The sequence below is a fragment of the Mustelus asterias genome, chromosome 5, assembly GCF_964213995.1.
Source record: "Mustelus asterias chromosome 5, sMusAst1.hap1.1, whole genome shotgun sequence".
Taxonomy (NCBI): Eukaryota; Metazoa; Chordata; class Chondrichthyes; order Carcharhiniformes; family Triakidae; genus Mustelus; species Mustelus asterias.
This window is the reverse complement of record NC_135805.1, coordinates 7205695-7232790: the sequence shown is the minus strand read 5'-3', so window position 1 is coordinate 7232790 and position 27096 is coordinate 7205695. Positions and strand designations below refer to the sequence as shown.

Here is a 27096-nt window from a genome sequence, read left to right as displayed (position 1 = left end):
TATAGAACATAGAACATAGAACATAGAACATTACAGCGCAGAACAGGCCCTTCGGCCCACGATGTTGCACCGACCAGTTAAAAAAAAAAAAACTGTGACCCTCCAACCTAAACCAATTTCTTTTCGTCCATGAACCTATCTACGGATCTCTTAAACGCCCCCAAACTAGGCGCATTTACTACTGATGCTGGCAGGGCATTTCAATCCCTCACCACCCTCTGGGTAAAGAACCTACCCCTGACATCGGTTCTATAACTACCCCCCCTCAATTTAAAGCCATGCCCCCTCGTGCTGGATTTCTCCATCAGAGGAAAAAGGCTATCACTATCCACCCTATCTAAACCTCTAATCATCTTATATGTTTCAATAAGATCCCCTCTTAGCCGCCGCCTTTCCAGCGAAAACAATCCCAAATCCCTCAGCCTCTCCTCATAGGATCTCCCCTCCATACCAGGCAACATCCTGGTAAACCTCCTCTGCACCCTCTCCAAAGCCTCCACATCCTTCCTGTAATGTGGGGACCAGAACTGCACACAGTACTCCAAGTGCGGCCGCACCAGAGTTGTGTACAGTTGCAACATAACGCTACGACTCCTAAATTCAATCCCCCTACCAATAAACGCCAAGACACCATATGCCTTCTTAACAACCTTATCTACTTGATTCCCAACTTTCAGGGATCTATGCACACATACACCTAGATCCCTCTGCTCCTCCACACTATTCAAAGTCCTCCCGTTAGCCCTATACTCAACACATCTGTTATTCCTACCAAAGTGAATTACCTCACACTTCTCCGCATTAAACTCCATCCGCCACCTCTCGGCCCAACTTTGCAACCTGTCTAAGTCTTCCTGCAAACTACGACACCCTTCCTCACTGTCTACCACACCACCGACTTTGGTGTCATCAGCAAATTTGCTAATCCACCCAACTATACCCTCATCCAGATCATTAATAAATATTACAAACAGCAGTGGCCCCAAAACAGATCCCTGAGGTACACCACTTGTAACCGCACTCCATGATGAATATTTACTATCAACCACCACCCTCTGTTTCCTATCCGCTAGCCAATTCCTGATCCAATTTCCTAGATCACCCCCAATCCCATACATCTGCATTTTCTGCAGAAGCCTACCATGGTGAACCTTATCAAACGCCTTACTAAAATCCATATATACCACGTCCACTGCCTTGCCCCCATCCACCTCCTTGGTCACTTTCTCAAAAAACTCAATAAGGTTAGTAAGGCATGGAGCTGTGTTGTTACAGGAGGATAATTGTGGAATTGAAAGGTCAATCGGTTATTTTTCAAAAAAACTCAAATCCACCCGACAAAATATTCAACCATTCAAAGAGAGTTATTGAGTTTGGTAATGGCCTTACAACATTTTAATGTTTATATGGCAAACAATGCATCTGAGACGACTGTGTATACCAATCACAATCCTTTGAAAGATTTAAAGACGAGAACACTAGATTATTTTGTTGGAGTCTCATGTTACAATCATCTAATTTACAAATTGTACATGTTGCTGGTTGCGAAAATGTTATCGAGGATGCTTTATCGCGGGTCTAAAAAAGAAAAAAAATTGAAGCCACCTTTTGATAATGATGGTTCATTTTTGTCTTAAGGGTGGGTGTTTGTAAAGGGTGGGAAGTTGGTGTTTGTAAAATTATTTAAAAATTGTAAAATGCTCGGGGGAAGGTTCTGTTAAAAGGTGATTTTTTTCTGGGCTTAGATTTTTTTAAAAATGCAAGTACATAGAGAACCCAAAATGAAAGACCAAGATGATAGGCTTTTGAATTTCACCAATCAATTTGAATCAGATCAGGCTTTTGAACTTAGCCAATCAGTTTGAATCAGACACTTGGATACCAACAACCTATTAAATTTAAATCTGATGGCTTTGGCAGCCTAAGACTAATTCCATTGTGGGGGATATTGATATGTCATCACAGGTATAAAAGGAAGGGGGCAATGGGACAAGGAGAGAGAGAGCAACTACCACATTCCAGAGTAGCAGCTCTTCATTCAGCCCTCAGCTCGAGAGAGAGAGAGAGCAACTGCCACCTGCCACAGGTCACAGCTCTTAGCTCAAAGCACCACCTAAATAGCAAAAGTACCAAAGAAGAATGAAGTCCCAGACAGTAGAATCAACAGAGAAGGCCCAGAATATCATGGAAGACACAAAACCTGGTTGCAGTTAGAGAGTAAATAAATTCTATTTTGTTAATGAGTGGAAATTGTATTTATTGGAACAGCATACCATTAGAATCTTGTTTTATTTGATTTATTAATAGTTTAGTCAAGTTGTCCACTGTTAGTTAAATAAATAATTAGCTACTTGCTGATTTTAGAGAAAATGTCAGGGATTTATTTTGATTTAACCACGAAATGTTGCTGAAGAGCAGATCGTACCAGTTCACACTCACTTTTACAGATTGAGGCAAGGAACTCCTCTTTGAGTGGTTAGGTGTTAGTTCTTGGAGGGGTGATCCACCTCTGCGTTATAACAGTAGCAAGGATAATCCACGTATTTACAGGCCGGTGAGCTGTACGTCAGTGATAGAGAAATTACTGGATAGGATTCTTTAGAACCATGGAACCATAGAAAATTACAGCTCAGAAACAGGCCCTTTGGCCCTTCTTGTCTGTGCCGAACCATTTTATGCCTAGTCCCACTGACCTGCACTTGGACCATATCCCTCCACACCCCTCTCATCCATGAACCCGTCCAAGTTTTTCTTAAATGTTAAAAGTGACCCCGCATTTACCACTTTATCCGGCAGCTCATTCCACACTCCCACCACTCTCTGCGTGAAGAAGCCCCCCCTAATATTCCCCTTAAACATTTCTCCTTTCACCCTTAACCCATGCCCTCTGGTTTTTTTCTCCCCTAGCCTCAGCGGAAAAAGCCTGCTTGCATTCACTCTATCTATACCCATCAAAATCTTATACACCTCTATCAAATCTCCCCTCAATCTTCTACGCTCCAGGGAATAAAGTCCCAACCTATTCAATCTCTGTCTGTAACTCAGCTTCTCAAGTCCCGGCAACATCCTTGTGAGCCTTCTCTGCACTCTTTCAATCTTATTTACAACCTTCCTGTAACTAGGTGACCAAAACTGTACACAATACTCCAAATTCGGCCTCACCAATGCCTTATATAATGTTACCATAACACTCCAACTTTTATACTCGATACTCCGATTTATAAAGGCCAATGTACCAAAGGCACTCTTTACGACCCGATCCACCTGTGACATCACTTTTAGGGAATTCTGTACCTGTATTCCCAGATCCCTCTGTTCAACTGCACTCTTCAGAGTCCTACCATTTACCCTGTACGTTCTTCTTTGGTTTGTCCTTCCAAAGTGCAATATCTCACACTTGTCTGCGTTAAATTCCATTTGCCATTTTTCAGCCCATTTTTCTAGTTGGTCCAAATCCCTCTGCAAGCTTTGAAAACCTTCCTCACTGTCCACTACACCTCCAATCTTTGTATCATCAGCAAACGTGCTGATCCAATTTACCACATCATCATCCAGATCATTGATATAGATGACAAACAACAATGGACCCAACACCGATCCCTGCGGCACACCACTAGTCACAGGCCTCCACTCAGAGAAGCAATCCTCCACAACCACTCTCTGGCTTCTTCCATTGAGCTAGTGTCTAATCCAATTTACTACCTCCCCATGTATACCTAGCGACTGAACCTTCCTAACTAACCTCCCATGAGGGACCTTGTCAAAGGCCTTGCTGAAATCCAGGTAGACAACATCCACCGCCTTCCCTTCATCCACTTTCCTGGTAACCTCCTCGAAAAACTCTAATAGATTGGTCAAACATGACCTTTGAGACAGGATCTATTTCAACTTGGAAATAAGTGAACGTATTAGCGAGAGGCAACATGATTTTGTGAAGGGGAGGTCGTGTCTCACTAACCTGATCGAGTTTTTCGAGGAAGTGACAAAGATGATTGATGAGGGTAGGGCAGTGGATGTTGTCTACATGGACTTCAGTAAGCCCTTTGACAAGGTCCCTCATGGCAGTCTGCTGCAGAAGGTGAAGTTGCACGGGATCAGAGGTGAGCTGGCAAGATGGATGCAGAACTGACACAGTCATAGAACACAGTAAGAGTTTTAACAACACCAGGTTAAAGTCCAACAGGTTTATTTGGTAGCAAATGCCATTAGCTTTCGGAGCGCTGCTCCTTCGTCAGATGGAGTGGAAATCTGCTCTCAAACAGGGCACAGAGACACAAAATCAAGTTACAGAATACTGATTAGAATGTGAATCTCTTCAACCAACCTACAGACAATGTGAGTGGAGGGAGCATTAAGCACAGGTTAAAGAGATGTGTATTGTCTCCAGACAGGACAGCCAGTGAGATTCTGCAAGTCCAGGAGGCAAGCTGTGGGGGTTACTGATAGTGAGACATAAATCCAACATCCTCATGTGTGTGGAACTTGGCTATCAGTTTCTGCTCAGCGACTCTGCGCTGTCGTGTGTCATGAAGGCCGCCTTGGAGAACGCTTACCCAAAGATCAGAGGCTGAATGCCCGTGAGTGCTGAAGTGCTCCCCCACAGGAAGAGAACAGTCTTGCCTGGTGATTGTCGAGCGGTGTTCATTCATCCGTTGTCGTAGCATCTGCATGGTTTCCCCAATGTACCATGCCTCAGGACATCCTTTCCTGCAGCGTATCAGGCCGAGTTGCAAGTGTAGGTACTGTGTACCTGGTAGATGGTGTTCTCACGTGAGATGATGGCATCCATGTCGATGATCCGGCACGTCTTGCAGAGGTTGCAGTGGCAGGGTTGTGTGGTGTCGTGGTCACTGTTCTCCTGAAGGCTGGGTAGTTTGCTGCGGACAATGGTCTGTTTGAGGTTGTGCGGTTGTTTGAAGGCAAGAAGTGGGGGTGCAGGGATGGCCTTGGCGAGATGTTCGTCTTCATCAATGACATGTTGAAGGCTCCGGAGGAGATGCCGTAGCTTCTCCGCTCCGGGGAAGTACTGGACGACGAAGGGTACTCTGTCCACCGTGTCCCGTGTTTGTCTTCTGAGGAGGTCGGTGCGGTTTTTCGCTATGGCACGTCGGAACTGTTGATCGATGAGTCGAGCGCCATATCCTGTTCTTATGAGGGCATCTTTCAGCGTCTAGAGGTGTCTGTTGCGATCCAAGAAGATCGCCCATATTGACACAGACATCAAGTTTCTACAAACATGCAAGAAAGCCGACAAGATACCGAAAGGACTACGGATCACGAACCCACTCAGGTCAACCTATAACACAGACTACGCTGAGAGACTTTGCCATCGCACCTCTCTCACCCTCCTCAACCACCTCATACACCAGCTCTACAGCAAACGCCACAGCCTGGAAACCAAGATAGAATCCATATTCTCAACGTGCGCTCAAGACGAAGACCAGCTGCGAAACTCTGCCAAGCAGACGAGACAAAGGAACTACACCATCCACATACACACCAAGAACAGGAAACTTGAGAAACTCGGCATCACCACCAGCAGCAACCAAGCCTCCCCCGGTACCACAGTAGAAAACAGTACTACTGCAGGGAAGTCCATTGTCAACTTGTCGGACTACAGACTTCAACCAGATGAAATCGAAGTTCTCAGCCGAGGGCTCAATTTTTGCCCCACCACCAAAATAGACCCCATCAGTCTCGCAGCAGACACAGAGGAATTCATCAGGCGAATGAGGCTGCGGGAGTTCTTCCACAAACCCCAAGAGGCCAATAGCGAACACAATGAGACAGCCAATGAACCGGAACAGCTGACAGAGAGATACGCAGTGCAACCGAAGAGGAAAGAGTCGAATTGGACTCCTCCGGAAGGCCGCTGCCCTCGACTTGACATGTATGCCCAAGCCATCAGGAGGTGCGTCAACACCAAATTCATCAGCCGCACTCATAAGACAGCACCGAACATCACCCAAGCACAACGCAACGCTATCCACGCTCTCAAGACCAACCGCAACATTGTCATCAAACCAGCAGACAAAGGAGGGACATTGTCACATTGAACAGAACAGATTACTGCAAAGAAGTGTACCGACAACTGAACAACGAGGAACACTACAGACAGTTACCCACAGATCCGACCAAAAAACACACCCGTCAACTCAACACTCTGATCAAGACCTTTGATCCGGACCTTCAGAGCACCCTCCGTGCTCTCATCCCACGTACTCCCCGCGTTGGAGATCTCTACTGCCTCCCGAAGATACACAAGGCAAACACACCCGGCCGTCCCATCGTATCGGGCAATGGGACCCTGTGCGAGAACCTCTCCGGCTATGTCGATGGCATCCTGAAACCCATTGTACAAAGAACCCCCAGATTTGTCGCGACACTACGGACTTCCTACAGAAACTCAACGCACATGGAGCAGTTGAACCAGGAGCGCTCCTCGTCACAATGGATGTCTCAGCACTCTACACCAGCATCCCCCACGATGATGGCATTGCTGCAACGGCCTCAGTACTCAACGCCGACAACTGCCAGTTTCCAGATGCAATTTTACAACTCATCCGCTTCATCCTGGACCACAATGTCTTCACCTTCAACAACCATTTCTTCATCCAGACACACGGAACAGCCATGGGGACAAAATTCGCACCCCAATATGCCAACATCTTCATGCACAGGTTCGAACAAGACTTCTTCACCGCACAGGACCTTCAACCGATGCTATACACTCGATACATCGATGACATTTTCTTCCTTTGGAGTCATGGTGAACAATCACTGAAACAACTATATGATGACATCAACAAGTTCCATCCCACCATCAGACTCACCATGGACTACTCTCCGGAATCGATTGCATTCTTGGACATGCGCATCTCCATTAAGGACGGTCACCTCAGCACCTCACTGTATCGCAAGCCCACGGATAACCTCACGATGCTCCACTTCTCCAGTTTCCACCCTAAACACATTAAAGAAGCCATCCCCTACGGACAAGCCCTCCGTATACACAGGATCTGCTCGGATGAGGAGGATCGCAACAGACACCTCCAGGCGCTGAAAGATGCCCTCATAAGAACAGGATATGGCGCTCGACTCATCGATCAACAGTTCTGACGCGCCATAGCGAAAAACCGCATCGACCTCCTCAGAAGACAAACACGGGACACGGTGGACAGAGTACCCTTCGTCGTCCAGTACTTCCCCGGAGCGGAGAAGCTACGGCATCTCCTCCGGAGCCTTCAACATGTCATTGATGAAGACGAACATCTCGCCAAGGCCATCCCCGCACCCCCACTTATTGCCTTCAAACAACCACGCAACCTCAAACAGACCATTGTCCGCAGCAAACTACCCAGCCTTCAGGAGAACAGTGACCACGACACCACACAACCCTGCCACAGCAACCTCTGCAAGGGGTGTTGGTAGGGTACGGGAACCGTGGTGCACGAAGGTTGTGATGAACCTGGTGAATAAGAAAAGAGAGGCGTACAGAAGGTTCAGAGAGCTAGGAGGTGTTAAGGATTTAGAGGAGTATACGGGATGTAGGAAGGAGCTTAAGAAGGAAATTAGGAGAGCGAGAAGGGGTCATGAGAAGACCTTGGCGGGTAAGATTAAGGAGAATCCCAAGGCTTTCTACAAATATGTCAAGAGTAAAAGGATGAGATGTGAAGGCATAGGACCCTTAAAAGGTGAAGGGGGAAAAGTTTGTGCGGAACCGTTAGAAATGGCGGAGGTGCTTAATGAATACTTTACCTCGGTATTCACGGTGGAAAGGGATCTGGGTGGTTGTACTGCTGGTTTGCGGTGGACAGAAAGGATCGAGCATGTGGACATAAAGAAAGAGGATGTGTTGGAACTATTGAATGGCATCAAGGTTGGTAAGTCGCCGGGACCGGATGGGATGTACCCCAGGTTACTGTGGGAGGCGAGGGAGGAGATTGCGGAGCCTTTGGCGATGATCTTTGCATCGTCAATGGAGACGGGAGAGGTTCCGGAGGATTGGAGGATTGCAGATGTGGTCCCTATATTCAAGAAAGGGAACAGGGACAGCCCGGGAAATTACCGACCGGTGAGTCTAACCTCAGTGGTTGGTAAGTTGATGGAGAGGATCCTGAGAGACAGGATTTATGATCATCTAGAGAAGTTTAGTATGATCAAAAGTAGTCAGCACGGCTTTGTCAAGGGCAGGTCGTGCCTTACGAGCCTGGTTGAGTTCTTTGAAAATGTGACCAAACACATTGACGAAGGAAGAGCGGTGGATGTGGTCTATATGGACTTCAGCAAGGCGTTCGATAAGGTCCCCCATGCAAGACTTCTTGAGAAAGTGAGAGGGCATGGGATCCAAGGGGCTGTTGCCTTGTGGATCCAGAACTGGCTTGCCTGCAGAAGGCAGAGAGTGGCTGTGGAGGAGTCTTTCTCTGCATGGAGGTCAGTGACCAGTGGAGTGCCCCAGGGATCTGTTCTGGGACCCTTGCTGTTCGTCATTTTCATAAATGACCTGGATGAGGAAGTGGAGGGATGGGTTGGTAAGTTTGCTGACGACACCAAGGTAGGTGGTGTTGTGGATAGTTTGGAGGGATGTCAGAAGTTGCAGCGAGACATAGATAGAATGCAAGACTGGGCGGAGAAGTGGCAGATGGACTTCAACCCGGATAAGTGTGTAGTGATCCATTTTGGCAGATCCAATGGGATGAAGCAGCAGTATAATATGAAGGGTACCATTCTTAGCAGTGTAGAGGATCAGAAGGACCTTGGGGTCCGGGTCCATAGGACTCTTAAATCGGCCTCGCAGGTGGAGGATGCGGTCAAGAAGGCGTACGGCGTACTAGCCTTCATTAATCGAGGGATTGAGTTTAGGAGTCGGGAGATAATGCTGCAGCTTTATAGGACCCTGGTTAGACCCCACTTGGAGTACTGCGCGCAGTTCTGGTCACCTCATTACAGGAAAGATGTTGAAGCCATTGAAAGGATGCAGAGGAGATTTACAAGGATGTTGCCTGGATTGGGGGGCATGCCTTATGAGGATAGGTTGAGGGAGCTTGGTCTCTTCTCCCTGGAGAGACGAAGGATGAGAGGTGACCTGATAGAGGTTTACAAGATGTTGAGAGGTCTGGATAGGGTAGACTCTCAGAGGCTATTTCCAAGGGCTGAAATGGTTGCTACGAGAGGACACAGGTTTAAGGTGCTGGGGGGTAGGTACAGAGGAGATGTCAGGGGTAAGTTTTTCACTCAGAGGGTGGTGGGTGAGTGGAATCGGCTGACGTCGGTGGTGGTGGAGGCAAACTCGTTGGGGTCTTTTAAGAGACTTCTGGATGAGTACATGGGATTTAATGGGATTGAGGGCTATAGATAGGCCTAGAGGTAGGGATATGATCAGCGCAACTTGTGGGCCGAAGGGCCTGTTTGTGCTGTGGCTTTCTATGTTCTATGTTCTAAGGCTTGCCGGATCATTGACACGGATGCCATCATCTCACGTGAGAACACCATCTACCAGGTACACGGTACCTACTCTTGCAACTCGGCCAACGTTGTCTACCTGATACGCTGCAGGAAAGGATGTCCTGAGGCATGGTACATTGGGGAAACCATGCAGACGCTACGACAACGGATGAATGAACACCGCTCGACAATCACCAGGCAAGACTGCTCTCTTCCTGTGGCGGAGCACTTCAGCGGTCACGGGCATTCAGCCTCTGATCTTTGGGTAAGCGTTCTCCAAGGCGGCCTTCATGACACACGACAGCGCAGAGTCGCTGAGCAGAAACTGATAGCCAAGTTCCGCACACATGAGGACGGCCTAAACCGGGATGTTGGATTTATGTCTCACTATCAGTAACCCCCACAGCTTGCCTCCTGGACTTGCAGAATCTCACTGGCTGTCCTGACTGGAGACAATACACATCTCTTTAACCTGTGCTTAATGCTCCCTCCACTCACATTGTCTGTATCTTTAAGACCTGGTTAGCTGTAGAGATTTGCATTCTAATCAGTATTCTGTAACTTGATTTTGTGTCTCTGTGCCCTGTTTGAGAGCAGATTTCCACTCCATCTGATGAAGGAGCAGTGCTCCGAAAGCTAATGGCATTTGCTCCCAAATAAACCTGTTGGACTTTAACCTGGTGTTGTTAAAACTCTTACTGTGTTTACCCCAGTCCAGCGCCGGCATCTCCACATCAGTCATAAAAGTGGAAGGGTAGGTTTCTGAATGGAAGGCTATGACTAGTGGCATTCCACAGGGATCAGTGCTGGGACCTTTATGGTTTGTTATATATAAATGATTTGGAGGAAAATGGAGATCCCACATAGGAGATTAACATGTAAAATTAAAGTGCATAGGATTAAGAGTAGTGCATTCAGATGGATAGAAGACTGGTTTGCGAGCAGGAAACAAAAATTAGGAATAAACAGGTTTTGTTCCAAGTGGACTGGTGGGGTACTGCAGGGTTCAGTGCTAGGACCCCAGCTATTGATCATGTATATTAATGGTTTAGATGAGGAATGAAAACGTAATATCTCCAAATTTGCAGATGACACAAACCGGGTGTGAGGGAGTGTTGTGAGGAGTTTGCAGAGATGCTTCAATGAGATTTGGATAAGTTGTGTGAGTGGGAAAATGCATGGCAGATGCAATAGTATAATGTGGATAAATGTGAGATTATCCACTTTGGTTGCAAAAAACACGAAGGCAGATTATTATCTGAATGGCTTGATTTGAATTGATTTATTATTGTCAGATGTAAATAGCGAAAAGTATTGTTTCTTGCGCTACAGAGACAAAGCATACCATACATAGAAAAGGAAAGGAGTGGGTGCAGAATGCAGTGTTACAGTCATAGCTAGGGTGCAGAGAGAGATCAATATAATACGAGGTCGGTCCATTCAAAAGTCTGAGGATATCCTGCGGGGATGACTATAGCCCGACCTTAGCCAGAGGCGGTGTGAACGTCGTTGTGTGCAGGGGAGGGCCCTCAGCACACCTCTACTGCAACCCCTAAATCCAGCCGCATGTTGCTTACCGTTCACTGCACTTACAATTGAGGTGCAGAAAACCATCCCTGCCAGTTCCGGGTGCCTTGCAGGGTCACCGAATCACTGAAGCTGCCATGGCATCCCCAGAACCAAGCAGCCACTGGATACCCTCTCCCCCCTAGCAGTCCCAAGGCCATACACGGTGGCTCATGCTCCTTCACCCCCATGTGGGCCCAGGTATAAGTGTGCATGCAGAGCTTAGATAGGATCAGACTTGTTTGTAGCAGGGCACCATCACATTGTGCCACATAGCTAGTCGTCATCACCCTCCTACCTACAATAGTAACTTGCTAACACGGCCTACCCAGGCCTATCACCCGGGTTTACCATGGTGTGGGGAGATTTCCTCGGGTTATGGTTGGGGGGGTTGCTGGTTTCCACCCGCTGCAACACGCGTTACCTCATTGCGACTGGGGCCTCGCTCGCTGCTGTGGCATGCTGGATCCCTGCTGCTGCCTGTTCTACATGATTTGGATGTTCATCGTCGTTATTCTCCTCCCCCTCCACATCCTCCTGAGCCGCCTTCTCCCCAGCGACGCCCGACTAGTCGCCTCCCACCTCCTCCTCCAAATAGTCTCCACGTTGCTGTGCCAGGTTGTGTAGCGCACAGCAGGCCAACACCATGCAGGACACTTTCACAGGGTTACACTGCAGTGTCCCACCAGAGCGGTCCCGGCAATGGAACCACATCTTGAGGAGCCCAATGCACCGCTCAATGATTAACCGGGTTGCATCGTGGCCCTGATTATAACAGATCGCCTGCTCTGTCCAAGACCATAGGAAACTACAGAGGGTCGTGAACAAAGCCTAATCCATCACAAAATCCAGCCTCCCATCCATTGACTCTGTCTATGCTTCCCGCTGCCTCGAAAAACAGCCAGCATAATCAAGGATCCCACACACCCTAGACATACTCTCTTCCATCTTCTTCCATCAGGAAAAAGACACCAAAGTCTGAGATCACGTGCCAACCAACTGAAGAATAACTTCTTCCCTGCTGTCATCAGACTTTTGAATCGACCGACCTCGTATTAAGTTGATCTTATTGAGTTGATCTTGTTGATTAAGTTGGGTGGCGTGGTGGCACAGTGGTTAGCACTGCTGCCTCACAGCACCAGAAACGTAGGTTCAATTCCCGGCTTGGGTCACTGTCTGTGTAGGAGTTTGCAGATTCTCACCATGTCTGCATGGGTCTCCTTCAGGTGCTCCAGTTTCCTCCCACAGACCAAAGATGTGTGGGTTAAGTGGATTGGCCACGCAAAATTGCCCCTTAGTGTCAGGGGGACTAGCTAGGGTAAATGTATGGGGATAGGACCTGGGTGGGATTGTGGTTGATGCAGGCTTGATGGGCCAAATAGCCTCCTTCTGCACTGTAGGATTCTATGATTCTCCACACTCAAGCTATGAATGTAGCTAGCTACACTCTGTACTCTCTCCTTTCCTTCTCAATGTACGGTATGCTTTGTCTGTATAGCGTGCAAGAAACAATACTTCTCACTATCTGCTAATACATGAGACAATAATAAATAAAATCAAATTAAAGCTTGTGCTCAGGACATACCTGGTCAATTTATCACATTGCTCGATAGATGCCAGGGTTATAGCTGGGCTGGAACAGTTTGGCTAGGCGTGTGACAAGTTCTGGAGCAGCAGTCTCCAGGACTATTGCCGGAATATTGTCAGGGTCTATAGCCTTTGCAGCATCCAGTGCCTTCAGTTGTTTCTAGATATCACGTGGAATGAATGGAACTGGCTGAAGACGGACATTTGTGATGCTGGAGACCTCTGGAGGATGCCGGGTGTGATTATTCACTCAGCACTTCTGACTGAAGATTGTTCCGAATGCTTCACATCAGCATTCATTCCCTGTTCCCATTTGTCCATGAACTGAGTGTTGTTTCAACAATGTCAAGACGGCAAATAAAGAGTCAAGTACACTGCTGTGGGTCTGGAGTCACATGTAGGCCAGATCAGGTAAGGATGGCATAGTTACCACTGCTGCCTCACAAGTCAGGGACTTGGGTTCAATTCTGGTGACTGTGTGGAGTTTACACATTCTCTTCGTGTCTTCGGGTTTCCTCCAGGTGCTCTGATTTCCTCCCACTGTCCAAAGATGTGCAGTTAGGTGGATTGACCATGCTAAATTGCCCCTTAATGTCCCAAGATATGTAAGTTAGATGGATTAGCCATGGTAAATGTTTGGGGTCAGAGGGATGGGGTGGGGGAGAGGGCCAAGTGCCCCTGCACTGTAGGGATTCTTTGATTCTATTCTATGATTCGATGATTTACTTCTCTCAAGTATATCTGTATACTAGGTAGGTTTTTTATGACAATTGAGAGTTTCATGGTCACCTCACTGATATCAGTTTTCAATTACAAATTTTATTAATTGTTACTGTGGGAGGCAAGGGACGAGATTGCAGGGGCTCTGACCCAAATTTTCAATTCCTCTCTGGCACGGGGTGGGTGCCAAATGACTGGAGAACAGCTAATGTGGTTTTGCTACTTAAGAGAGGTTGTAGAGATAAACCAGGAATCTACAGAACAATGAGTCCCATGTCAGTGGTAGAGAAACTCATAGAGAAACTTCTGAAGGAGAATATCTATCTCCATTTGGAGAGGCAAATCTTGGATCAGGGATAGTCAGCATGGCTTCGTCAGAGAGAGGTGATACTGAACAAATTTGATTGATTTTTTTTGAGGAGTTGACCAGGTGTATACTCAAGGATAGTGCAGTTGATGTAATTTATATGGATTTCAGCAAAGCCTTTGACAAGGTCCCACATGGGAGACTTGTAAAGAAGGTAAACTTACATGGGATACAAGGTAATTTAATCAAATGGATTCAAATTTGGCTCAGTTGTAGGGGACAGATGATGATGATAGAAGGTTGCTTTAGTGACTGGAAGCCAGTGTCCAGTGGCATACCACAGGCATCTGTGTTGGGCCCCTTATTATTCATCATTTATATAAATGACATTGATGACTATGTTGGGGGGGGGTAGGATTAGTAAGTTTGCGGATGACACAAAGATTGGCCACGTGGTTAACAGTGAGGCAGAGTGTCTTGGGCTACAAGAACGACTAAGAAAGCGATTAAGGAAGGAAAGATAGATTATGAAACTAAACTAGCTCAAAATATAAAAAATGATAGTAAAAGTTTTTACAAGTATATAAAAAGGAATAGAGTGGCTAGACTGAATGTTGGACCCTTGGAAGATGAGAGGGGGGATTTAATAGTGGAAAACGAGGAAATGGCTGAGACTTTAAATAAGTTCTTTGTGTCGGTCTTCACGGTGGAAGACACAAATAGTTTGCCGAATATTAGAGATCGAGAGTTGGTGGGAGGGGAGGTCCTTAATACAATTACTGTTGCTAAGGAGGTGGTGCTTGGTAGACTAATAGGACTGAAGGTAGACAAGTCCCTGGGCCCGGATGGAATGCATCCCAGGGTACTGAAAGAAATGGCTGAGGTAATAGCAGATGCGTTAGTAGTAATTTATCAAAATTCGCTGGACTCTGGGGTAGTGCCGGCTGACTGGAAAACAGCTACTGTTACGCCGCTGTTTAAAAAAGGAAGTAGACAAAAGGCGGGTAACTACAGGCCGATTAGCTTAACGTCCGTAGTTGGGAAGATGCTAGAGTCCATTATTAAAGAGGAAATAACAGAGCACCTGAATAAGAATGGTTCAATAAAGCAGACGCAGCATGGATTCATGAAGGGAAAGTCGTGTTTGACGAATCGACTGGACTTTTATGAAGATGTCACTAGTGCGGTTGACAGAGGGGAACCAGTGGATGTGGTGTTTTTAGATTTCCAGAAGGCGTTCGATAAGGTGCCTCACAAAAGGTTGCTGCAAAAGATTGGGGTACACGGAGTTAGGGGTAAGGTGTTGGCGTGGATTGGGGATTGGCTATCTAACAGGAAGCAGAGAGTTGGGATAAATGGGTGCTTTTCTGGTTGGCAGTTGGTGACCAGTGGCGTGCCGCAGGGATCGGTGCTGGGGCCTCAATTGTTTACCATTTACATAGATGATGTGGAGGAGGGGACTGAATGTAGGGTATTCAAGTTTGCTGAGGACACGAAGGTGAGTGGGAAAGCGAATTATGTGGAGGACGCGGAAAGTCTGCAGAGAGATTTGGATAGGCTGAGCGAGTGGGCGAGGATCTGGCAGATGGAATATAACGTTAGCAAACGTGAGGTTATCCACTTTGGAAGAAATAATAGTAAATTGGAATATTATTTAAATGGAGAAAAATTACATCGTGCGACTGTGCAGAGGGACCTGGGGGTCCTTGTGCACGAATCGCAAAAACTCAGTCTGCAGGTGCAGCAGGTGATCAAGAAAGCGAATGGAATGTTGGCCTTTATCGCGAGGGGGATAGAATATAAAAGCAGGGAGGTCTTGCTGCAACTGTACAAGGCACTGGTGAGGCCGCAACTGGAGTACTGTGTGCAGTTTTGGTCCCCTTATTTGCGAAAGGATATATTGGCCTTGGAGGGAGTGCAGAGAAGGTTCACCAGGTTGATACCGGAGATGAGGGGTGTAGCTTACGAGGAGAGATTAAACAGATTGGGTCTGTACTCGTTGGAGTTTAGAAGGATGAGGGGTGATCTTATAGAGACATATAAGATAATGAAGGGGCTGGATAGGGTAGAGGTGGAGAGATTCTTTCCACTTAGAAGGGAAACCAGAACGAGAGGGCACAGCCTCAAAATAAGGGGGGGCCGGTTCAGAACAGAGTTGAGGGGGAACTTCTTCTCTCAGAGGGTAGTGAATCTCTGGAATTCTCTGCCCACTGAAGTGATGGAGGCTTCCTCGTTGAATATGTTTAAATCACGGGTAGATAGTTTTCTGATCGATAAGGGAATTAGGGGATATGGGGAGCAGGCGGGTAAGTGGAACTGATTCGCTTCAGATCAGCCATGATCTTGTTGAATGGCGGGGCAGTCGAAGGGCCAGATGGCCTACTCCTGCTCCTATTTCTTATGTTCTTATGTTCTTATATAGATAGAATGGTCAAATGGGCAGATAAGTGGCAGATGGAATTTAACCCTGAAAAGTGTGAGGTGATAAACTTTGGAAGGAGTAATTTGACAGGAAAATACTCAATGAATGTTCGGACACAAGTAAGTTCTGTGGAACAAAGGGACCTTGGCGTGTTTATCCACAGATCTCTGAAAGCAGAAGGGCATGTTTGTAGGGTGGTGAAAAAGGCATATGGGACACTTGCCTTTATCAATCAAGGCATAGATTACAAAAGCAGGGAAGTCATGTTGGAATTGTATAGAACTTCGGAGAGGCCACAGCAAAAGTAGTGTGTGCAGTTCTGGTCGACACATTATCAGAAGGATGTGATTGCACTGGAGGGGATGCAGAGGATGGTGCCTCGGATGGAACATTTAAGTTTTGAAGATAGGTTGCTTAGGCTTGGGTTGTTTTCATTGGAGCAGAGAAGACTGAAGGGTGACCTGACTGAGGTGTTCAAGATTATGAGGGACATGGACAGAGTGGATAAGGAGCAGCTGTTCCCCTTAGTTGAAGGGGCAGTCACAAGGGAACATAGATGCAAGGTGAGGGGCAGGAGGTTTAGGGGGATGTGACAAAAAATGCTTTACCCAGAGGGTGGTGGCAGTCTGGAGTATGCTGCCTGGGAGTGTGGTAGAGGCGGGTTGCCTCACACCTTTTAAAAAGTATCTGGATGAGCACTTGGCACGTCATAACATTCAGGGCTATGGGCCAAATGCTGGCAGATGGGATGAGGTGGGAGTTCAGGCGTTTCTAATGTGTCAGTGTGGACTCGATAGGCCTAAGAGCCTCTTCAATGCTGTATGATTCTATGAATTCAAATTCCACTAGCTGCCCTCATGGCTTTTGAACACATGTCCCAGGGAATTATTATTAAACTAGAAAAGAGTATTATTAATCTAGAAAAAGTGCAGAGAAAATTTACTAGGATGCTACCGGGACTTGATGGTTTGAATTATAAGAAGAGGCTGGATAGACTGGAACTTTTTTCTCTGGAGCGCAGAAGGCTGAGGGGTGATCTTATAGAGGCCTATAAAATAATGAGGGGCATAGATCAGCTAGATAGTCAATATCTTTTCCCAACAATAGGGGAATCTAAAACTAGAGGACAGAGGTTTAAGGTGAGAGGAGAGAGATACAAAAGGGTCCAGAGGGCAATTTTTTCACACAGAGGATGGTGAGTGTCTGGAACAAGCTGCCAGAGGTAGTAGTGGATGTGGGTACAATTTTGTCTTTTAAAAAGCATTTGGACAGTTACATGGGTAAGATGGGTGTAGAGGAATATGGGCCAAATGCAGGCAATTGGGACTAGCTTAGGGGTTTTACAAAGAAGAGTGGCATGGACAAGTTGGGCCAAAGGGCCTGTTTCCATGCTGTAAACCTCTATGACTCTATGAATTGGCTGGACCTGGATTACTAGTCCAATGATAGAACATAGAACATAGAACATTACAGCGCAGTACAGGCCCTTCGGCCCTCGATGTTGCGCCGACCAGTGGAACCAATCTAAAGCCCCTCTAATCTACACTATTCCAATATCATCCATATGTTTATCCAATAACCATTTGAATGCTCTTAATGTTGATATTACCCCTATGTCACCATCTCCCCTCAAGGGCAGTCACTCTCACCCCATCTCTGGATGTCAGCTCTTTTCTTCATGTTTGACCTTGAGCTGTAATGAGGTTAGGGGCTTAGTGGTCCTATCGGTACCCCAACTGAATGTTCCTTGATTTCTTTATCTTTCCCAAATGCATCATCTCACACTTCTCCGGATTGAATTAAATTTGTCACTTTTGCTCCCATCCAACCATTGATATACTCTAGAGACAACAAATGTTCTCTTCATTATAAACTAAACAACCATTTTCGTATCTTCTGCAAAGTTTTCCAATCATGCCTCCCACTTTAAGTCAAAGTTATTTATATATATATATATATATATAACAAAGAGAAAGGGCTCTAACAGTGAGCCCTGTGGAATGCCACTGAAAACCGCTTTCCTATTACAAGACCATTGCTCTTTATTTCCTAACGCTGAGACAATTTTGGGCCAATTTGCCACCACCCATGTATCCCATGGGATTTCACTTGTCTGACCAGTCCACCATGTTGAAGTTCATCAAAACCCTTGCTAAAACCCATGTCGACAACATCCACTTCACCACCTTCATCAATTCTCCTTGTTACTTCCTCAAACAAATTGATTAGTTTAATAAGATGCATTCTTCCCCGAACAAAACTATGCTGACTATTCCTGATCTGCATTCACCTTTCTATGTATAAGAGTGAATCAATAGGTTTAGTAAAAGGGCATTTAACAACCCTGCATTAGAGTGAAATCATAGTCAAATGCTTATACCTCAAGGTCCTGACATCAGCAGAACTTTCCAGCAAGGTTGTTTACTTATTTGAAGAACAGACAGTTGAAGCTAGCTAGATTACAGGCAGCTTTTAGTTGAAGGTTTAATATTAAACCTACATAGGCAAGGTCAAACTTTTAAAACTATGTTCTGTGCATTGAATATCTGTGACTTGAACCTGTTAGAGCTGTTTGAGAGGAGAGTGCTCCTCCAGAGGTTTCTCTGGGATACTTCCCTCCTTTCTTAAATCATGAATAAACTATTGTAACTTGTCCCTGGGTCTCCTGAAGAGATCCACCACAACACTGAGTAATAGTTTATCCTGTCTCTCAGAACTGATTTCAATAATTTGCTCAACAAACCAGACTGACTGGAATATAATTGCCCAGCCAATCCCTTGCACCCTTTTAAAAAACCGTCTTAGTGTTTATTGAAAAATCTAATTTCAGACCATTGCACAGAGTGAAGGACACCACCGAACTGAAGTTAATTAGGTTGCATTTATTTAGAGCAGGTCAGATTTGGATTTTAAAAGCTGAAAGTGGAAGAAGCAAATGCAGAAGACACACTGAAATATGAGATCACATACCTCAATGGGTGCCAAAGTCATATCCATCTGTATCTCATTATTTCGTATTTGTGATAAAGACTCCATGGCAAATCTAACATCATCCAAATCTTGAATAGGACGAGCTAAATTCTTCATTTCTTCAGCAATAAATGCTGTTATCGCTGTCATTTTACCCTTATACTGCTCGTTCAAAAACCGACAAAGTACCATTTTCCAAGCTTTGGCTTCCACCAAAAGTGCCATTTTTATGGATTCTAAAAATAAAGAAAATAGATAAAAATTAAAAGTCAGTTCATTTTTCATGTTGTTGGTTTCACACAAAAAAGGATAAATATTGTGGCCTGTAATTATCTTTTCTATTGAAATATTGGCTTAGGAATTAGCCTTGTGTTTTTTTTTGACAAGCCCTAGTTTCTTTTGAGAAGGTGGTGGTGAGCTGCTTTCCTGAATCCCTGCAGCCCCGAAGATGTAGGTATATCCACAGTGCTGTTAGGAAGGTATATCCAGAATTATTACCAGACAACAGTGAAGGAACAGTGATATAGTTAAAAATCTAATGACCAGGAAACCATTGTTGATTTTCATAAATACACATCCGGTTCACTGACGTCCTTTAGGGATGGAAATTTGCCATGAACCATAGAAACCATGGAAAATTGCAGCTCAGAAACAGGCCTTTTGGCCCTTCTTGTCTGTGCCGAACCATTTTATGCCTAGTCCCACTGACCTGCACTTGGACCATATCCCTCCACACCCCTTCATCCATGAACCCGTCCAAGTTTTTCTTAAATGTTAAAAGTGACCCCGCATTTACCACTTTATCCGGCAGCTCATTCCACACTCCCACCACTCTCTGCGTGAAGAAGCCCCCCCTAATATTCCCCTTAAACTTTTCTCCTTTCACCCTTAACCCATGCCCTCTGGTTTTTTTCTCCCCTAGCCTCAGCGGAAAAAGCCTGCTTGCATTCACTCTATCTATACCCATCAAAATCTTATACACCTCTATCAAATCTCCCCTCAATCTTCTACGCTCCAGGGAATAAAGTCCCAACCTATTCAATCTCTCTCTGTAACTCAGCTTCTCAAGTCCCGGCAACATCCTTGTGAACCTTCTCTGCACTCTTTCAACCTTATTTACATCCTTCCTGTAACTAGGTGACCAAAACTGTACACAATACTCCAAATTCGGCCTCACCAATGCCTTATATAACCTTACCATAACACTCCAACTTTTATACTAGATACTCCGATTTAAAAAGGCCAATGTACCAAAGGCACTCTTTACGACCCGATCAACCTGTGACATCACCTTTAGGGAATTCTGTACCTGTATTCCCAGATCCCTCTGTTCAACTGCACTCTTCAGAGTCCTACCATTTACCCTGTACGTTCTACTTTGGTTTGTCCTTCCAATGTGCAATATCTCACACTTGTCTGCGTTAAATTCCATTTGCCATTTTTCAGCCCATTTTTCTAGTTGGTCCAAATCCCTCTGCAAGCTTTGAAAACCTTCCTCACTGTCCACTACACCTCCAATCTTTGTGTCATCAGCAAACTTGCTGATCCAATTTACCACATTATCATCCAGATCATTGATATAGATGACAAACAACAATGGACCCAACACCGATCCCTGCGGCACACCACTAGTCACAGGCCTCCACTCAGAGAAGCAATTCTCCACAACCACTCTCTGGCTTCTTCCACTGAGCCAGTGTCTAATCCAATTTACTACCTCCCCATGTATACCTAGCGACTGAACCTTCCTAACTAACCTCCCATGAGGGACCTTGTCAAAGGCCTTGCTGAAATCCAGGTAGACAACATCCACCGCCTTCCCTTCATCCACTTTCCTGGTAACCTCCTCGAAAAACTCTAATAGATTGGTCAAACATGACCTACCACGCACAAAGCCATGTTGATTCTCCCTAATAAGTCCCTGTCTATCCAAATATTTGTAGATCCTATCCCTTATCACACCTTCCAATAACTTGCCCACCACCGACGTCAAACTTACTGGCCGATAATTTCCCGGATTTCTTTTGGAACCTTTTTTAAACAACGGAACAACATGAGCCATCCTCCAATCATCCGGCACCTCCCCCGTGAATACTGACATTTTAAATATGTCTGCCAGGGCCCCTGCAAGTTCAACACTAGCTTCCCTCAAGGTCCGTGGGAATACCCTGTCCGGTCTTGGGGATTTATCCACTCTGATTTTCCTCAAGACAGCGAGCACCTCCTCCCCTTTAATCTGTAAAGGTTCCATGACCTCCCTACCTGTTTGTCCTATTTCTGTAGACTCCATGCCCGTTTCCTCAGTAAATACGGATGCAAAAAAAACCATTTAGTATCTCCCCCATCTCTTTTGGGTTCCATACACGGTCTACCACTCTGGTCTTCAAGAGGACCAATTTTATCCCTCACTATCCTTTTGCTCCTAACATACCTATGGAAGCTCTTTGGATTTTCCTTCACTCTGTCTGCCAAAGCAACCTCATGTCTTCTTTTAGCCCTCCTGATTTCCCTCTTAAGTAGCTTCTTGCACTTTTTATACTCCTCGAGCATCTGATGTGTTCCTTGCTGCCTGTTCATTTCATACAACTCTCTCTTCCTCTTAATCAGTGTTACAATCTCCCTCGAGAACCAAGGTTCCTTATTTCTATTTACTTTGCCTTTAATCCTGACAGGAACATACAAACTCTGCACTCTCAAAATTTCTCCTTTGAAGGCCTCCCACTTTCCATTTACATCCTTACCAGAGAACAGCCTGTGCCAATCCACACTTCCCAGATCCCTTCTCATTTCATCAAATTTAGCCTTTTTCCAATTCAGAACTTCAACCCGAGGACCAGATCTATCCTTATCCATGATCAGGTTGAAACTAATGGCATTATGATCACTGGATCCAAAGTGTTCCCTCACACTCACATCCATCACCTGCCCTAACTCATTTCCCAATAGGAGATCCAATATCGCATCCTCTCTAGTTGGGGCACCTCTATATACTGATGTAGAAAATTTTCCTGAACACATTTTACAAACTCTACCCCGTCTAAACCTTTAACAGTATGCGAGTCCCAATCTATATGCGGAAAATTAAAATCCCCTACTATCACAACTTTGTGTTTCTTGCAGTTGTCAGCTATCTCTCCGCTGATTTGCTCCTCCAATTCTCGCTGACTATTGGGTGGTCTATAATACAACCCCATTAATGTGGTCATACCTTTCTTGTTTCTCAGCTCCACCCATAGGGCCTCTGTAGACAAGCTCCCTAATCTATCCTGCCTGAGTACCTCTGTAACATTTTCCCTGACCAAAAATGCCACCCCCCCCCCCCCCCCCCCCCGCCCCCCACCTTTTATCCCTCTGGCCTCTATCCCGCCTGAAACATTGGAACCCTGGAACATTGAGCTGCCAGTCCTGCCCCTCCTGTAGCCAAGTTTCACTAATGGCTATAATGTCATATTTCCATGTGTCTATCCACGCCTTCAGCTCATCTGCCTTCCCCACAATACTCCTGGCATTGAAATAGACACACCTCAAAAGATTATTTCCACCACACTCTACCCTTCCATTTGTGATTTTGCTTGAACTAACCTGTCTTTTTACCCCTGCTCCACTATCTGCTCTGGCACTCTGGTTCCCTTCCCCTGCAAATCTAGTTTAAACGCTCCCCAATAACACTAGCAAATCTCCCTGCAAGTAGATTGGTCCCCTTGTAGTTTAGGTGTAACCCGTCTCTCTTGTACAGGTCCCACCTGCCCCAGAAGAGGTCCCAATGATCCAAGAATTGGAAACCCTGCCCCCTGCATCAGTTCCTCAGCCACGTGTTCATCCGCCCAAGCATCCTACTCCTGCCCTCACTGGCATGTGGCTCAGGTAGCAATCCTGAGATTACTACCCTCGGGGTCCTGCTTTTTAACTTCCTTCCAAGCTCTTTGTACTCACTCTTTAGGACCTCCTCACTCTTCCTTCCCACGTCATTGGTACCGATGTGTACCACGACATCTGGCTGATCACCTTCCCACTTTAGAACGCTGTGCACGCGATCAGAGACATCGCTGACCTTGGCACCTGGGAGGCAACAAACCATGCGGGAGTCTCTGTCCCGACCACAGAACCTCCTGTCCGTACCTCTGACCATTGAGTCCCCTATCACTACTGCTCTCCTCTTCTTCATCCCACCATGCTTACATGGTCTGGCAAGCCACTTATTCAAGGGCAATTTGGGATGGGAAATAAATGCTGGCCCAGACAGAAGTGTCCATCTTCCATGAAAAAAAACTTAGGAAAATTGCAATCACCAGAGTATCTTATCAAGATACCACCAACACGTCTCCTGTTCCACCAGAGGCCCAGACATCTTAGACCACTGCTACACAAACATCAAACATGCATACTGCTCTTTTGCCCACCTGCACTTTGGAAATCAGACCACAAGCTATGCTCCTGCTCCCAGCTTATAAGCAAAAGCTGAAATGATAGAATCTGATAAAGAAAGTCATGCAATGTTTATCTTTGGAATCGGATGATCTCCTACGGGATTGCTTCAAGTCAGTGGACTGGTCAATATTTAAGAACTCAGCAACCAACCTGAATGAGTACACCACTGCAGTAACATAATTCTTAGTCAGTGCGTAGAAGACAGTGTGCCAAAGAAGCAAATCTGTGTGTTTTCCAACCAGAAATGATGGATGAGCAGGAATATCTGTTTTCTGAAGTCCAGATCTGAGACAGTCAATTCAGGCGACCCTGACCTACACAAGGAATTCAGATGCAATTTGCGGAGAACCATCGAAGATGCCAAGAGACAGTACTGGACCAAACTAGAGTCCCAGGCTAACCATGCAAACTCCCACTGATATGGCAAGGTCTGCAAGACATAACAGGCTACAAGATGAAGGCATGTAGGATTGCTGGCACCAATGCACCCCTCCCCAATGAGCTCAATGCATTCTATGCCCGTTTTGAGCAAGACGTCAGTGAAAGCATGCCTTCCATCCAGGAAGCCTCGGCCAAACCGGTATCCGAGGTGACCATCGCAGACTTCAGATCAACCTTCGAGAAAGTCAAACTACAGAAAGTGACTGGCCCAGATGGAGTACCCAGACAAGAGATCAGATCCTGCGGGGACCAGCTGTCAGGGGTATTCGCAGAGATCTTTAACCTCTCCTTACACCGATCTGAGGTACCGAACTGCTTCAAGAAGACGACCATCAACCCTGTAGCAAAGAAAAGCCAGGCAGTATGCCTTAATCTATCGCCCTTCCTATCAAAAGGTTAGCCATGGCACAGATCAATTTCAGTCTCCCATGTTCGGATCGGGTTAACACACCTTCCAATTAAGTCCTAATTTGATGTCAATTATTCAATAGAAGTCACTGATATATAAGGGGCCACAGGTGGCGTTGGGTTGTTGGTGGAGAATTGTGTGTGGAGTTAGATCAAAGAAATAAAGGTATTTTATGAAGAAGTAGAACTTGTGCCTCCTTCACTGTGCAGCAGCTGAGAGGCTCAAACATCCCAAATTGCCTGGATCCACTACAGTTTGCCTATCGCTACAACAGATCCACAGCAGACTCCATCACTCTGGCCCTACACTCAACCCTGAAACACAGGGATAACAAAGAGACTTATGTCAGACTCCAATTTATTGACTACTGCTCAGCCTTCAACATCATTATTACTACAAAACTCATCTCCAAACTCCTTTGCCTAGAGCTCAGCTCCTCCCTCTGCGATTGGATCCTAGACTTCCTAACCCACAGACTGCAAATCAGTAAGGACAGACAACAACACCTCCTCCACAATTATCTTCAACACCAGTATCCTGCAAGGCTGTGTCCTCAGTCCCTTACTATACTCCTTATACACCAATAACTGTGTGGCCAAATTCCTCTCCAACTTTTTAAGTTTGCTGATGACACCACCGTAGTGGGTTAGATCTCAAACAATGATGAGACGGATTACAGGAAAGAGATAGAGAATCTGGTGTATTGGTGCAATGACAATAATCTCTCCTTCAATGTTAACAAAACAAAAGAGATAGTCATCAACTTCAGGCAGCGTAGTGGAGGACATGCCCCTGCCTACATCAATGGGGATGAACTGGAAATAGTTGAGAGCTTCAAGTTTCTTGGTGTCCAGATCACCAACAACCTGTCCTGGTCCCTCCACGCTGACATTATAGTTAAGAAATCCCACCAACGCCTCTTCTTTCTCAGGAGCTAAGGAAATTCGGCATGTCGGCTATGATGCTCTCTAACTTTTACAGATGCACCATAGAAAGCATCCTTTCTGGTTGTATCATGGCTTGGTATGGCTCTTGCTCTGTCCAAGACCGCAACAGACTACAATGTGTCGTGAACGAAGCCCAATCTATCACACAAACCAGCCTCCCATCCATTGACTCCATTAACAATTCAGGACAAATATGTCCCTGTGAAAATGAAGGAGAAAAATGGCAAGATTTAGGAAGCCTGGATGACAAGAGAGATTGTGAGCTTAGTAAAAAAGGAGACATACATAAATTTCAAGAAATTGAAAATGGATAAGGCTCCTGAGGAATACAAAGATAGCAGGAAAGAGCTTAAGCAGGGGCTTAAGGGAAGAAGGGTCCATGAAATGTCCTTGGCAGACAGAATTAAGGAGAATCCCAAGGCTTTTTATGTGTATATAAGGAGGAAGAGGATGGCTAAGGAAAGAGTAGGTCCAATCAAGGACAGTGGAAAAAATTTATATATGGAGCCAGATAATGTGGGTGAGATCCTTAACAGAACTTTGTATTAGTGTTCATAAAGGAGAAGGATGTGGTGGATGGTGAGTGTAAAAAGGAGGATGCTGACATTCTAGGACATGTTGAGATAAAAAGGGTTTTGAAAAACATTAAGTTGGACAAGTCCCCAGGGCCAGATAGGGTCTATCCCAGAATACTGAGAGAGGCGAGGGAAGAAATTGCTGAGGCCTTGGTAAAATCTTTGTAGCCTCTTTAGCCACGGGTGACGTACCAGAGGATTAAGAGTAGCTAACATTGTTCCTCTGTTTAAGAAGGACAAAAGAGACAATTCAGGAAATTACAGACAGATTCATTGCTTCCAGACATAACATGAAGATCTAACTGCTGGGACAAGCCCAGGCAAGTTAGCGTGTAGCCCCAACTCGGTTCCCGATTGGTCAGTCCAGACCATGTGACCCTTTCAGCAGCTCACCCCTTAAAAGAGCCAGATATCACTCTAGAAACAACCCGAGCAAAATTACGTTGAGTTTGATAGAGTCAAGCAACTTGCTTTCGACAACTCGCTGTTGTTACAGATGCACCATAGAAATCATTCTTTCTGGTTGTGTCACAACTTGGTATGGCTCCTGCTCTGCCCAAGACCGCAAGAAACTACAAAAGGACGTGAATGTAGCCCAATCCATCACGCAAACCAGCCTCCCATCCATTGACTCTGTCTACACTTCCCGCTGCTTCGGCAAAGCAGCCAGCATAATTAAGGACCCCACGCAGCCCGGACATACTTTCTTCCACCTTCTTCTGTCGGCAAAAGGATACAAAATTCTGACGTCACGTACCAACCGACTCAAGAACTGCTTCTTCCCTGCTGCCATCAGACTTTTGAATGGACCTACCTCGCATTAAGTTGATCTTTCTTACACCCTTGCTATGACTGTAACACTACATTCTGCATTCTCTCGTTTCCTTCTCTATGAATGGTATGCTTTGTCTGTATTGCATGCAATAAACAATACTTTTCACTGCATACTAATACATGTGACAATAATGAATCAAATCAAATCAAAATCAAAAGGTACTTAAATGAGAGACCAGAAATGAAAATCTCAGAGGTAATTCTCCTCAAAGATTTTAAAACCTCTTTCCCTACCTCTGTAAGGACACATCTGGAGAACCAAACTTTTCAAAACTACACAAGCAGTAGAGATGGCAAATGATTATGAGCTTGTCCACCAGCCCATCCCAAAGGGAAACTAATTTTCCATTGCAACCCACAAGCTGAAGAAGGATAAAGGGTGGGAGAGTGAAAGAAAGGTGGACAGCCAGGGGTGAGAAAGGAAAGCTGAGAAAATAGGAGGGGCC

The 27096-nt window shown here is 45.7% G+C and overlaps 1 protein-coding gene across 1 annotated transcript in view; it reads right to left on the bottom strand.

Annotated features, from left to right (window-relative positions):
* LOC144493944 (dynein axonemal heavy chain 8-like) overlaps positions 1–27096 on the bottom strand; it is a 1661706-nt gene that overhangs the window by 862605 nt on the left and 772005 nt on the right. The window contains exon 34 of the mRNA XM_078213521.1: positions 19017–19252. Coding sequence (XP_078069647.1) covers positions 19017–19252 — 236 coding nt within the window. The remainder of the gene's footprint in view (positions 1–19016; positions 19253–27096) is intronic.